General features: G+C 27.1%; 8 protein-coding genes across 8 annotated transcripts; 4 read left to right on the top strand and 4 right to left on the bottom strand.

Moving 5' to 3' along the window:
- Positions 1-76: 76 nt before the first annotated feature.
- Positions 77-586, bottom strand: T552_01488 (hypothetical protein). The gene is made up of 4 exons (XM_018370070.1): positions 394-586; positions 218-350; positions 160-172; positions 77-113 (listed from the first exon to the last, which is right to left on the bottom strand). The coding sequence occupies exons 1-4, from the start codon at positions 538-540 to the stop codon at positions 92-94; spliced, it is 315 nt and encodes a 104-aa protein (XP_018226226.1). The 5' UTR covers positions 541-586; the 3' UTR covers positions 77-91.
- Positions 587-2,178: 1,592 nt separating this feature from the next.
- On the bottom strand, positions 2,179-4,350 carry T552_01487 (hypothetical protein; the record flags this gene model as incomplete). Its single annotated transcript, XM_018370069.1, has 11 exons — positions 2,179-2,268; positions 2,312-2,371; positions 2,412-2,495; positions 2,538-2,779; positions 2,836-3,006; positions 3,057-3,092; positions 3,141-3,242; positions 3,285-3,596; positions 3,648-3,841; positions 3,895-4,189; positions 4,245-4,350. 11 exons carry the CDS (start codon positions 4,348-4,350, stop codon positions 2,179-2,181), a joined length of 1,692 nt encoding a protein of 563 aa, XP_018226225.1.
- Positions 4,351-4,486: 136 nt separating this feature from the next.
- Positions 4,487-5,922, top strand: T552_01486 (hypothetical protein). Its single transcript, XM_018370068.1, has 6 exons — positions 4,487-4,805; positions 4,848-4,968; positions 5,013-5,135; positions 5,180-5,606; positions 5,651-5,741; positions 5,788-5,922. Exons 1-6 carry the CDS (start codon positions 4,530-4,532, stop codon positions 5,875-5,877), a joined length of 1,128 nt encoding a protein of 375 aa, XP_018226224.1. The 5' UTR covers positions 4,487-4,529; the 3' UTR covers positions 5,878-5,922.
- A 609-nt stretch (positions 5,923-6,531) lies between these two features.
- Positions 6,532-7,297, top strand: T552_01485 (ribosomal protein L24). Its single transcript, XM_018370067.1, has 5 exons — positions 6,532-6,584; positions 6,744-6,775; positions 6,827-6,907; positions 6,952-7,004; positions 7,057-7,297. The coding sequence occupies exons 1-5, from the start codon at positions 6,569-6,571 to the stop codon at positions 7,250-7,252; spliced, it is 378 nt and encodes a 125-aa protein (XP_018226223.1). The 5' UTR covers positions 6,532-6,568; the 3' UTR covers positions 7,253-7,297.
- Positions 7,298-7,736: 439 nt separating this feature from the next.
- T552_01484 (hypothetical protein) lies at positions 7,737-10,211 on the bottom strand. Its single transcript, XM_018370066.1, has 4 exons — positions 9,780-10,211; positions 9,670-9,736; positions 7,961-9,621; positions 7,737-7,916 (listed from the first exon to the last, which is right to left on the bottom strand). The coding sequence occupies exons 1-4, from the start codon at positions 10,172-10,174 to the stop codon at positions 7,781-7,783; spliced, it is 2,259 nt and encodes a 752-aa protein (XP_018226222.1). The 5' UTR covers positions 10,175-10,211; the 3' UTR covers positions 7,737-7,780.
- A 497-nt stretch (positions 10,212-10,708) lies between these two features.
- On the top strand, positions 10,709-11,423 carry T552_01483 (hypothetical protein). Its single transcript, XM_018370065.1, has 4 exons — positions 10,709-10,937; positions 10,981-11,045; positions 11,086-11,239; positions 11,283-11,423. The coding sequence occupies exons 1-4, from the start codon at positions 10,755-10,757 to the stop codon at positions 11,373-11,375; spliced, it is 495 nt and encodes a 164-aa protein (XP_018226221.1). The 5' UTR covers positions 10,709-10,754; the 3' UTR covers positions 11,376-11,423.
- A 155-nt stretch (positions 11,424-11,578) lies between these two features.
- Positions 11,579-12,786, top strand: T552_01482 (serine/threonine-protein phosphatase ppe1; the record flags this gene model as incomplete). The annotated part of the gene is made up of 8 exons (XM_018370064.1): positions 11,579-11,751; positions 11,793-11,863; positions 11,914-11,981; positions 12,022-12,095; positions 12,148-12,369; positions 12,418-12,485; positions 12,532-12,597; positions 12,643-12,786. Exons 1-8 carry the CDS (start codon positions 11,595-11,597, stop codon positions 12,784-12,786), a joined length of 870 nt encoding a protein of 289 aa, XP_018226220.1. The 5' UTR covers positions 11,579-11,594.
- A 172-nt stretch (positions 12,787-12,958) lies between these two features.
- Positions 12,959-14,123, bottom strand: T552_01481 (hypothetical protein; the record flags this gene model as incomplete). The annotated part of the gene is made up of 5 exons (XM_018370063.1): positions 12,959-13,262; positions 13,308-13,724; positions 13,766-13,866; positions 13,905-13,988; positions 14,031-14,123. The coding sequence occupies 5 exons, from the start codon at positions 14,121-14,123 to the stop codon at positions 12,959-12,961; spliced, it is 999 nt and encodes a 332-aa protein (XP_018226219.1).
- Between the last annotated feature and the right edge of the window lie 8 nt (positions 14,124-14,131).

Genomic DNA, 14,131 nt, shown 5'->3' with positions numbered 1-14,131 from the left:
TAAATTAAATCCGTATATTATTTTAAAAAAAAGATTCCATCTGATATCGGCTTGATAAAAACTAATGTGCTGATTCATATTAATACATTTTTTACCCTCGATCATTACATTCTCTATATTTACATTTAAATTTTAATATATATTTTAAAAAAAACTCACGCGCAATAATTTACTTCATTATAATTAGATAAAGTTTTTATTTTAAAAAATAACATACCTGTTACTCTACATTTTTCTTTTGCTGTTTGAAAATATTCAGATCCACAAGGAATACCTGGATCTTTTTGACATCTTTTTATAATATTTTCTGCTTTTTCTTTAATAGTTTTTCCTGATACATTCATATATGGCTATATTTGTTTTAGAATTTCTTTTTTATATATATTTTCTTACATTTGAATCACATGTATATATAACTGTACAGCCTGATCCAAATGCGAAATCCGATTCTGTTCGACTTGTATATTGTGAATAATAACCATTGCTTTCGTATTTTGTTATAGCCTGCCAACAGTTCCCTGCCATTGAAGGCCCACACATTAAACTGCCATAGCAGTTGTTTTTTTCATCTTGATTTTGTTTAAAAAATGCAGAATATATAGGTAGAATGTATATAAATATATAAATCCAGTACATTTTAAAATCCATATATTTGAAAAATAAATGTTTTGTTTAAATAAGACCTAATATAGAGGTTTAAACGAAGTGTTTTAGATAAGGTTAATGCATAAGTGCATTTGTTTATGTTTAATATTTCTATTAACGCATTATTGTTTGCATAAAAAACAGTAAAGATGCATCGTAAAAAATAAAGAAAAAAGTATATGACATGTATTGTAGTACATTTGATATCTCTACATGTTTTTTTTTTATATTTTTATTTTTTGAGATTTTTTTTAAGATTTTAATAATGTGTTTACATTAATGTTTAGAAGTAGTTATATTGAAGGTAGATAAGAATAAAAAAAGAATATGCCTATGCATTTTTTAATGAGCTCAATATATGTATTTAACTTTATGAAAAATAAGAATGATTGTGGATACTGAAAGATAGAAAATGATTTTATTAATGTAAATATTGTTTAAATATGTTTATGAATCAATTATTAATTTTATTGTATTCTTTATATGTTTATTTTATGAAGAATTTGATATACAAATATAATTTAAAAGGATAAGTTTTATAATATATAAAAATACAATATGTTTTGTAGTAATTTTATGAGTTTTTGAAGGATTTATTGTAAATGAATGGTTGTGTCTTAAATGTTAAAATATATTTATCAATTAGATATTTATAATTAAAATCTGGAATTTTAAAAAAGCATAAATCAAATTTGTAATGTTATTTTCTTTTTATTCTATAAAGAGCTCTTTATTATAAAGTAAAGATTTATTTAATAAAAGATGTATTTTTTTAAATTTTTGTCAATTGTTTTTTATATTATAGAAGATAATACTGATACATGAATGTTTTATACAATAATAAATTGCAATTTTCCTATTAATCAATGGAGTTATTAGATAATGTTATAATTGTATGAATGATAATGTTATAATTGTATGATAATATTATAATTATAGAGATAATTTTAATTAAATCTCTACTGTTTATTTTAACTCTGTATTTTATAAAACAAAAATATGTATATAAATTTCATTATAGATGTAATCAAGAAAACTTTTATTTATTTTAGATTTAATATTTTTTAGATAAAATTAAAATTAAAATATTTTATAATGTTTTTTTAAGTTTTACATCAATTATACCTAAATACAATAATTTAAATTCCATTTATATATATTTAAAAGAATATGTTTTAAAATAAATATAAAAATTAATGTTAATGTCTTGATTAATTTTACAAAGATTCTATAAAATTTCTATTTGCTTGAATATTATCTATGAAATTGTTTTTATAATTATGTTTAATGCAAAAAAATTAAAATATTAATAACATATTAATATTTTTGATAGAGTAAAATGAGAAATAGAAAAATAAAATAATAGAATTGAAAATATGTTACAATTGAATAAGATATTCAAGAATCCTATCTTACAAAGTATATTAATAACCAAAACAAATTAAATTAATTAAAATGTCTATATTACATTCTATTGAATAACATAAATTTTTATATTAATAAAAAGTTATAAAATATTTTGTGTCATAAAATTCAAAATGAAAGATCTTCTACTCTAAGAATTCCTGATGCAGAACCACTTGCTAACCAACCGCCATATTTTTTAGTAGGATTCCATGAGGCCTTATTAATTAAATTGAGAAAATATGATAAAATATGAACTTACAACTGTAATTCCAATTTCTGGAGGAAATATTATAGGATTAGAATTAATTTTTTGATATTTCTAAATGTTATTAAAAATAATAATAATAAAGATAAATTACTTCTGGCTTAAAATTCTCAACTAAAAGATAACTCATGTCTTGATAATTAATACTTAATTGATATATTTTACGAATTGAAAGAGGCTATTTCATGAATTATTAGAGTTTTATTCTAAATTCTCTTACTTGACGTAATTTTGAAAATGTTTTTTTAACAAAATTAACAATTGCAGCTGTTCCATCAGCTCCAGTAACTGCTACAAATGGATGTACTGGACTTATTGCAATTGCCCAAAGAGTCCCATCAAGAGAAATTATATGGTTCGAGGACTGTAAAGCTCGAGAAAATATAAAACGTAAGCCACACATATTATCACTGAGAATAATACATGAAAGTTTATCCCACCACTGAACAATATAATTCATAGCTATAAATTAATAAAAAAATTTAAAAAAATTCAAAAAAATTTTAAAAAATCAAAACCTCTTTGTCTTTGTATAAATGCTATATCACCTAAAGGATCTCTAATATCAGTTATTTTTACTGTACAATCATATGCTGAACTAATTAATAAATTCGGATAAGATGGTGAACATGATGCAATATTTCTAATATATGTATTATGAGCAAAAAAAGATATAATTGGAATGTTTGCTGTGAAATATTAAATGCTATTAACATAAAATAATAATTTTAATACTGACGATCTTTTTTTTCAAGATCAAGAATACAAATTTGACCTAAAATAGTTATTATTATTTTTAAAAATCATTATTTATTTATCTAACCATTAGAAGCGCCTATAGCAATTCTATTTGAGGAGATCCAACATAAACAAGTGCATCTGGTATCATGAATTTTCAAAAATAGTTTAACTTGTTCAAGTTTCACTAAAAAAATTAATAAAATAATATGCACAAAGACATATTAACTATATAATGTTTCATTTGATTTATTTGATAAAGGAATTGAAAATATTCTTGCGCATCCATCACCAAATATGGCTGCTAAAAATCCAAGTTTTCCCTCTATTTTTGACGTTAAAGGACACCATTTAAGATCCCAAACAGAGCCATAAGCATGAAAAATAAATATTTCTAGCTGAGGATTATTACATAACCCATCATCAGATCCAGGAAGAAATGACCAAATTTGAATAGCTGATTTTTTGGGCTCTGTCGTATACAAAAGTGTTGAATGTGTTTCATAATCAGGATGACCTGAAACGGCCAAATATTGTTTTCCTATTTTCATTTAATTAAACAACCTCTATTAAATCTAAAAAGCTTAAATACCTTCTAAATATCCAGGACACCAATCTAATCCCCATATAGGAAAACCTGTATGAATAATATACCCCGTTTTTAATGGATATGCTTTGTTTAACGAATAAAAAGAAAATCTCTCAATAATATGCAATTTCGATGGCTCGCATGTACCTATATACACTTTTAAAGGTAATGATGTTTTTAAATAATCATTTAGTATTCTAAACTAATATTTTAGATAATTTCAAAAAACATCATTTTAAAAAAAACATACAATTCATTAACATTATTCAATTCCTCATTTTCTATGTATCTAAATGGCCATAAAACCTTTTCAAATATTTCATCGACTGCTTTAAACATTGTTTTATCAATTGCCTCTATATTACCCCAACTTTTAATATCAAAATGTAAACTCTCTGTACATCTTGCTGCTCTTGTAACGTTCTCTCTCGTTTTTCTCTTATCCTGTATTGTTCTACACTCTTCCTCAGAATCTTTGCTTTTCTTATCTTCTAAATGATAAGATTGTCTTGTTTTCCTCTCTTTTATTTGATTAGAACAGAAAACTACAAAAATATATCTTGCTTAAGATATCTTTATTCTTATTTTCTACTTCTTTACTCTGTTTTTTCTTGTTTTTTGACTCTTCATATTCTTCATCTAAAGAAATATCATTATCTTCCTCAAATTCGCTCGAAATTTCGCCGTTTTTTCGGGATATACTCATTATATCATATAAAGCTCCTTATTTATATGTTATTTCTTTATTTTATCCATTAAATGGCCCTTATTTTCCCTTCTCAAGTTTCTCACTTTTTTTTGGTTGTACGATGACCTGAAACCTCTGGTTTTTTTAAAACAAAGGAAAACTCTGTATAAAACAGATAAAATAGACATAATATATTTATGGAAACGTCTCCAGATATTTTTATTGATGAATATCCCTTTTTTCAAAAAAATCAGGGCTTAAATAATGAGGAAAATGAGTTAACAGAGATTCTTGATATTAAAAAAACATCATCAAACCTGCAAAGATGCTGGATATGCTTTGATGACATTGTAGAAGGCCTAGATGATGCAGGAACATGGAGAAATCCCTGCAAATGTGGTTTAATTGGACATGAGAAATGTTTATTAACATGGATAACCGAAAGTCAAAAGAAAGACTTGTCAGATAAACCTGTATATTGTTTTTTTGCGTTAAAAATGGACTAAGGATTAAAGGTTTTATGCCCACAATGTAAATGTCCTTTACGGTTGAAAGATTCATCAACGTTTACATTTTGGTTCTTATCAAAAATTGATAAAGTCTTACGAAAATCAGTACCAATATTTATAGTTTGTGGTAGTACGGCAGGATGTCAGTTAATTGTTTTTGAATGTTTATAGGAATTGGTAGTTCAGCGTTAATTTCAGCGGCATTTTATGGGATTTATACTATATATACTGTTTGTGGGGAAAAAGATGCACAAAAAATAATGGAATTTGAAAAGAACAGTGAATATTTTTGGAGTATTTTTATATGAAATTTTGATTTTTTTCTAAATATATTAAAGAACTTGCATTTGGTCTTCCATCAATTCCTTTTATATTAATATTTAGTCAGTTTAGTCAATTTGATACTATTATTCCAATTATTCCACTTATTTTTTTTGGCGATCAAGCTTTAGATATTTCAAGGCCTTTATCACCTACATTTACTCTTTGTATTTTACCATGGATTCGAATTATTTATAATAGTATATACAGGCATTTTATAATTCCAATACATAGGCGATTTGGACAGGAACTTTATCCCCATGGGGAAATATCTGGTTATTATCCTTCAGAGCATCAATCAATAAGACAAAGGAATATGACAACACAGGAAAATGATGGAAATTCTGATAGAAGAGGAAGAATGGTAGTATTTGAAGATATTGATTTTGGAAGAATATTAGTAGGAACACTTATGTTCCCAAAAATTAGTAGCATAATAGGAAGGTATTTAAAATGATTTAATTTAAAATATTACATCTTTTTTTTAGTTGTATTATGAAAATTCCAGGTGCAAAAAAATGGATTCCTAGTAAATTTCATTGTAGTATTATTGGGGGGTGCTTATTTATTGTTTTTAAAGTAATTTAGATTAATTATACTTAATTTTTTTTCTAAAACATATTAGGACGCAATTAGTCTCTTTTATAAATATCAAAAAGTTAAACAAAGACGCTCAAGAAGAATATTAAATTATAATGAAGATTTAGATATTTAAAACTATTTATAGATTATTAAGCAAAACTTAATCCTTATTAATGCAATTTCCTTTAATTAATATGTAATCTTTAATGTATATTCAAAATGTCTTGTATTTTATTACAAGGCATATTTCGTCATAATTCTCTTAAAAAGTATTTAATTACAAATATCTTTTTATGTTTATATTTTATTTACATATAAACTTAATTCATAATATAATATGCACAAAAACATTCATTTAATATTTCAATCTAAATTATTAATATCATTAATTTTAATAATATTAGCTCATAACAAATTTTATCTAAACTAGTAAATATCTTCCAATAAATCTATTATAACAATAAAATCATTATACTAGATTTATTACAACTATTATTTATATTATAATGTTTTCATTAACATTAACATTTACACTTACATTAAAAACTAAGCAACTTTAAAACATACTATTAAATTTTACATAATTCATAAAAATAATAAAATTCAATCTTCATATGACTAAATTACTTTTTAAATACATCAAAATCATTATTTCAACATGTTCATCTCTATAAATATATCTACAACCCTTATCTTTTATCTTTCAGACTTAAACTCAATCTGGTTAAACCCTCCTTCGTATTAGGGTTTTACCCTTGGGTACTTAGTGACTGGAGATCAAAGATTCACTAGTTCCAACTTCATAAAAAAACAAAGTCAAAGTCATGAAGTTTTCACCATGTAAGATCATATATTTTCAATAAAAACGGGTAGAAAAAGACATTATAAGAAGTCTTTAATTGTCTCTTAAAGATAATCATTATAAACAATTTGATAAGAATAAAATAATTTTTTCTACATATTTTTTTCAGTGAAAAAGCGCTAACAGATGATATTTAGATGTCACATCGTCTAGGAGGAAGCAGAGGAAGGTATTATTTGCTTTTTTCCGGGTTTAAATGGGTTTTTTTTTGACAATATAGGCACATTTTACAGCGCCATCTTCTAAGCGTAGAATTATTATGTCTTCTCCTCTATCTAAGGAATTAAGAGACAAATACAAGGTACTAGAATAATGAGGGAATATGAGGGATTAACATTTGAAAAGGTTAAGGCGCTACCTATTCGAATCAATGACGATGTTCTAATTACTCGCGGAAGGTAAAATATATTGAATAATTTTATTGATTAAAGTTTATGTTTTATGCATTAGTCATAAAGGACGTGAAGGGAAAGTTACTCAGGTTTATAGAAAGAAATATGTCATATATATTGAGAGGGTTGTTAAAGAAAAAGCCAATGGAGCTACAGTACCAATTGGGATTAATACGAGCAAAGTAGTCATTACAAAGTTGAAAATGGATAAGGATAGAGAAAGACTTATTTCAAGAAAGTGCAGAAATAAGTAAGGACTTTTTTTAAAAAAACTATATATAGATTTTGTATTATAATATTATTTATATACTTTTATAATTTTGTTCATTCTCCATATATGACTATTGCGAAATTATCTTGATCATGAATAATGTTCTACACCATTGGTCATAAACGTTTCGCAAATATAAACATAGTATTTATATACTATTAGATCTTAGCAGAAGCTCTATTTTGGTGCAATAATCTAATAAAGCTTTTGATTGAGATCTACATATATTAATTAAAATAAAACCCAGCAATGATATCAAAACAACTTAAGAATTAATTAAAGCTAAATATATTCTAATTCAACAAAGCTAATTATACTCTAAACTACTAATCATAAACTTTTAAGAGTAAACATTGATTTAAAACTAATAACAAAATAGTATTTTGAATATAAACATGTTTAATATCTAGAGTGTATTACATATAGTATTATCGTGCAACGACACACAATAAACATCTATGCTATATAGACATATTAAGTATTTTAGCAATACAAAGCCTTGATATAATTATTATGTTGATACATCACTTTCATCAGTAGAATTCTTTTTCTTCTCTCGATCAATTTCTATATGTTCTGTATTCAAATAAGAAAGATTATTTCCATGACATTGAATAAAGCATTTTTCTGAAGCCTCTTCCCATATCCTAAAAAATAATTAATTAAAATAAATAAACAATCATCAAACTACTTTTGCAAATGAAGCCTTAAAGTTCGCAAACCCTTTATATAGCCATAATCACATGTATTAGGATGTTTTGGTGGACAAATTATTTCACTGGAAAAATGATTCTCTTGTATTATACAATTAGAGAAATCAACAATTTTAATATCAATATCAAAATCGGGCTCTTTTTTTATATTTGTAAAATGCTCTTCATCAGTTTCATAATATCCACCATCATATAGAAGCAATAAACTGCTTGCATAAAAACGATAACCTTTAAGTGTTCGAATTATTTTTTCTAATTTTACAAGTTTATTCAATATTATTGGAATTTTGTCATAAAAAACACCACCACCTTCTTCTTGTGTTCTACCATCATGTAAAAACCTCGTTAAAGTAGCTTGAAAATCTACATCTGCTTTAAGATTACGACCGTAATATTTATCTTGAAACAAATATGCATTAGTTTTTCGGTTCCAAACTTGCATTCCACAAATTCTTACACCTAGTTGGCGAGAAGTTGTCATTGCACATTTTTTAGTTTGAGATACACGCTTTTTTTCATTTGCATCTACACCATACTGACGAGTACCCATTTTTAAATCTAAAACACATGGACGTTTCATTCCAGATGTAAGATCCTCTATCAAAATAAATCTTTCGATTCTAGCAGAATCATTTAACGTATCATGTACAGAATCCCCTGGTAAAGGTGTAACAGAAATTGTTTGCTGGCTTTGTAGTTTTTTCAATCGCTTAGCACACTCTAATTCATAACAACGTTGTGCCCAGCTAAATCCAACATCCGTATAAGATGGAACACTTTCTCGAACATCACAAGATGAATTTACATTTTTTAAAGAGTCATTTTTAGATAATAAAGAATCACTTAAATCAACCATAGAAAAAATATCATTATTGGAAGATTGAGGAGAGGCCGCTCGATTCATCGTTTCTGTATCCATACTATTACTATCCATAACTGAAGATTGAATGAGTTGTGGAGAATGATCAAGAGAATAGCCCTCAAGACCCTTTGGATCTTTTTCCTCATATAAATTTCCACTAGAATGTCGTCTTTTTGATAAATATGTATGCTTTTCATCAAAATCTAAAGAAGAAATAGGTCCTGTTTCATAAAGGGTATTTGGTGTTAAAGAATCTGACAAATTCCTTTGTTCAAACGAATCGTCTCTATGCCTAACTTGTGTTCTTTGCCGAATAATACGATGTCTATGAGTACTTTTGTTTTGTCTATATTCACGAGGAGAAAATACTTCACGCAAAACTTGTTCTTGAAGGCTTTGATGAATCATCGTTGCCCCCCATGTTGGAAAGCGTGGTCTAAAACCTTCTTCACCTTTCACATGATTTGAAATAGGACAAGATGATGCTTTATTTTGTTGTGTCGATGAGGATAACATATGCATGTTCTGTTCAAGTGATACCTTAGGCAGAGATGCTACTGCATGTATAGAAGCAGATGAGCGTTCTTTTTGAATCTGTTCATGACTTGACTCTTCCATTTTGGAAGTTTGAAACGTATTTTTATCAAGAGAAACCATATGTAAATTATCTTTATACGTTACATTCAGCACACCCATATACCTAGGCATAAAAGCAAGTAAATCTTGATGTAAATGCTCTACTGCTTCATAAAATTCATTTTCACGTTTTACAAGAGGCTATGATTATATAATTAGAATGTATAAGCAAAAAAAAAGAAGAAATACTTTACACACAGCTCGTTTTGAAAACCGAAATAATGTATGATGTCCACCTACTTGATGTTTATAAGGTCTAATAAAATGAATACAAATGCAAATGTAAATAAAAAACATACTTTAACTCAACAAAACCAGGCGAATATTCAAGCTGATAATTAGAAAAACTATGTGTCTCTAACACATCATCTGAGTCATCACTTGTACTAGTATAGTCATCAATACAGGGCGTCATCAAAACATCATCTAAAGAAAATCCAGAAGGAACTGGTGATACTGCAAAATCTATTACTGACTCCGAGTCCATCTTAACATCATCTGATTCCTTAAATAGTGGCGCTTTGCTGGTTTCTTCTTCTCTTTTTTCCAAATCTATTTCTTGATTTTTTCTCTGGGCTTCTTCTGCAACAGATTTGTCTTCTGATCTTCCTGAAATATGCATACCATCTACTACTTTAAAAGTTTCGTCCGTTATCAGGGAAGCTCCTGATGCAACACATGACATATTATTCATTTAATAACACTAATCTAATTTTTACACTTTAAACCCTTTTTACTCCTTCAAACTCCAAACTTATTCAAATAATAACAAAAAATACCTCTTTTCTTTAAATATAATCTCTTTGTTTTATTTATTAAAATACTACTCTCTTGATTTTATATAAAATCTCCTTTTTATACATTTAAGTCCCAAATAATTAGACTCCTAATTACTATATATTAAAGCCCTATAAAGCTCCATAATAAATCAGTATATTTCATTAAATTTATAACGCTTTTAACTTAGTTTTAATCTACTTTTTTTTTGCTTCTGTTAAGCTGAAGTTTACACTGTTCGTCAAGATATCGGAGTCTCCATTAAATATATTAAAAATACAAAAAAAAAGATATTCGAAATAAACACTCGAATAACACTTGTTAGCATTTAAACAAAGTATTTATTGACAAAATCATGTATATTTTAAAGATATGATTATACATAGATTGATAGATCGTCAGGACAACCGTTACCAGAGCAACTATTATCTAGACAACCCAAAATCACACAATTTATAAAAATACGTAGAAACAGAGAAATTTTACATTTTTAAAGTATGTCAGATGAGAAGGAAATACAAGGAGAAAGGGCAGGAAAAAGGGAAATAAAGGTAGAAGAGGTGGATACGGAACAAGATTCAGGGAAGATGGAAGAATCGACAGAAATACCAGCTTATAAAAAACAAAAAGATCGTACATTAAGAGAGTTTCTTGATATGATGGATGATTATGCACCAATTGTGAATATAGAATGTTTATAGTATAGAATTAAGAATAAGATAGATTCCGGATGCTGTAACGGATTATTATTTAAGTATAGCAGGGTTTGAATGTGACGATATTCGAATGTATGTAAAAATAGATGAATGATAAATCTAATATAAAAAGTAAACGATTACTTGCATTAGCAGCACAAAAATTTATTGCAGATATTGCACAAGATGCATATCAATATTCATGTATTAGATCATCATCTATGATGAGTGCAGTTCTATCAAATCAAGCAGGATATACAGGAAGTATTAGAAATCGCTATGGAAAGGTATAAGATTTTTATTTAAAAAACTAATATTTATTATTTTTAGGAAAAAGGAAAAACTGTATTAACAATGGAAGATTTAAGCGCAGCACTTCATGAATATGGAATAAATATGAAACAACCTGATTTTTATAGATGATTTTATATTTTTTTAAAAAAAACATTAATTACACTAGAAAACTTTAACACTTCGTTTTACAATATTCTATTGGTTCATAACACTTTCTTTTAATCCATTTTTATATATTTTTTTCTTTATCTCACCCATTCATTCTTTCCAGTTCAAAGAATCTCCAAAAAAATATAAATAGGAAGAATTTCCCATTTTTTTCCAAGAAAACCCCATAATATAAGACAAATGAGTATTGAACAATGGCTGGAAATGGCAAAGAAATGCCAATATTTGCCAGAAACAGATATGAAGAAATTATGTGAAATAGTCAAAGAGTTATTAATGGAAGAATCAAATATTCAACCGGTTTCAACTCCAGTAACAATATGTGGGGATATTCATGGTAAATAGAAATTATATATAAGTATTAAAGCTTATGAAAAGGTCAATTCTATGATTTATTGGAACTTTTTAGAGTAGGAGGACAAATTCCTGATACAAAATATATATTTATGGTGAAAATATTAAAAAAAGAGATTTATTAAGAAATTGATATTTAAACAAGGGGGATTTTGTTGATCGGGGTTATTTTAGTTTAGAAACATTTACGCTTTTGATGTGCTTTAAAGCAAGGTACTTTAAGAAGCAAATTTCGTTAACTTTAATTTTCTAGTTATCCTAATAGAATTATATTATTAAGAGGAAATCATGAAAGTAGACAGATAACACAAGTGTACGGGTTTTATGGTATAAATTATAGGATTTTTTTTATAGTATTTATTGTTTTATTATTATATAGATGAATGTCAAACAAAATATGGGAATGCAAATGTATGGAAATATTGTTGTAGAGTTTTCGATTTTTTAGCGATTGCAGCCATTATAGATGGGAAAATTCTTTGTGTTCATGGAGGATTGAGTCCAGAAACAAGAACTTTGGATCAAATTAGAATTGTTACAAGGGCTCAAGAGATTCCACACGAAGGTGCATTTTGTGATTTAATGTGGTCTGATCCAGACGGTAATATTTACTTTCTATAACTATGGGATAAAATATATATGTTTATAGAAGTAGAAACTTGGGCAGTTTCTCCACGTGGTGCAGGATGGTTATTTGGAGATAAAGTAACATCTGAAGTACAAATCCTTTTTCTTAAAAAAAAAGAAAACTAAAATAAATCAGTTCAATCATGTTAATGATTTATATTTAATCGCCAGAGCACATCAATTGGTCCAAGAAGGATTTAAAGTTAGTTTATTTCATTTAAAGTTTAAAATTAACTATAACGTATAGTATCATTTTAAAAATCAATCGCTTGTAACTGTTTGGTCTGCACCCAATTACTGCTATAGATGCGGGAATGTTGCAAGTATTATGGTCATAGATGAATCACTGGTTCCCAGGTTTAATATTTTCAGTGCAGATAAGTTTATATAATTTTTTTCAATTAATATTAATTTATATTACTACCCGACGATCAAAGACAAATACCAGCAAAGAGACAAAGATCAGAATATTTTATATAAATAAAAACGAATGGACCAAAAACATCTAATAACCTTTTCTATAAACCTGATGATGAGCCTACAAATTATATATATATTGATCATTATAATCCGCTAATAATCTCATTTGAAATTTCTTGTCTCCAGAGAAGTTCATGGCAAACATTATTATTGGCTAATATACAATTTTTCTCGCAAGTATAGACATTCAAAACACCCCAATCTAAGGAATATTTTTCCGAATAATCTATATTTAAAAAAGAAAGAAGCGTAGGCATTATTTGGAACTCAATGGTTCTTTTCTCTCCACATGGACATTTAGCAATTTCTGAATTATTTAATTGTCCTTCCGAACTTATCCATAAAATGGGGCTATCTTCTGTATCATTTAATTCTGTTCTTATGTATCTGCAAATATTAATACTTCATACCACAAAACTTACAAATCCTTACCGTAATACTTGTGCAGGTGCTCTATCTAGCCGTTTTTGAAACTGAAAAAATGTTTTATCCCCTTTAATTCCTGAAAACTTTTCGAACTTATCAGGTATCGCATTTGGTCCATATTTATGCTCTATTAACTCATTCCCTACAGGTAAAGCCTCCTCTGGTTCCATTTCGCAAACAATCTCCATTTCATTCCACCATGCTTTTTTCAAACTAGGCCATTTTGATCCTTCCAATGTTCCACAATAATTTTTATGCAAAGCAAGTTCCCAATGTATTTTTTGATGCTGTTTCGAACAATATCTTGTTGTCTTGCATTTTGAACAAATGTACGTCCCCAATATATTACACACAACACACAAATTATTCGTTTTTATATCTACATCTTTCGAATCGTCTTTTTGTACACGAATAACTTTAAATCTAAAGATAAATAAAAATACACACATTTTCAGATCTCATACGATTTACTAAATCCAGATCTCTGGCATGAACCATCTTCGCAGACAAAGACATATATCACTCGATGATAGCTAAAAGGACTTTCTATCTCAGGGCAATATAACTCATAATTTTAGATGAAAAAAAAAATATATAAAATACTTGTAAAAGAAGTCTCATCATCTTTTTACAGATTCCACACTGTAAATCTTGGGATTTAGGAATCACTTTTGAATTAATCCATATCTATGTCATATTAAACTCATTTTTAACCGCAAAAAAACTCACTGGACGTCCTCCTATCTTACTAACTGTAGGGTCACAGAAATATGAGTCATCTTCACTGTAAAACTTCTCTAGAAAACCTAACCATATCTTCATTTTTTACT

Source organism: Pneumocystis carinii, assembly GCF_001477545.1.
Source record: "Pneumocystis carinii B80 chromosome Unknown supercont1.6, whole genome shotgun sequence".
In the NCBI taxonomy this organism is placed as follows: domain Eukaryota; kingdom Fungi; phylum Ascomycota; class Pneumocystomycetes; order Pneumocystales; family Pneumocystaceae; genus Pneumocystis; species Pneumocystis carinii.
Note: the sequence above shows the minus strand (reverse complement) of the source record. Positions and strands in the feature narration are given on the sequence as shown.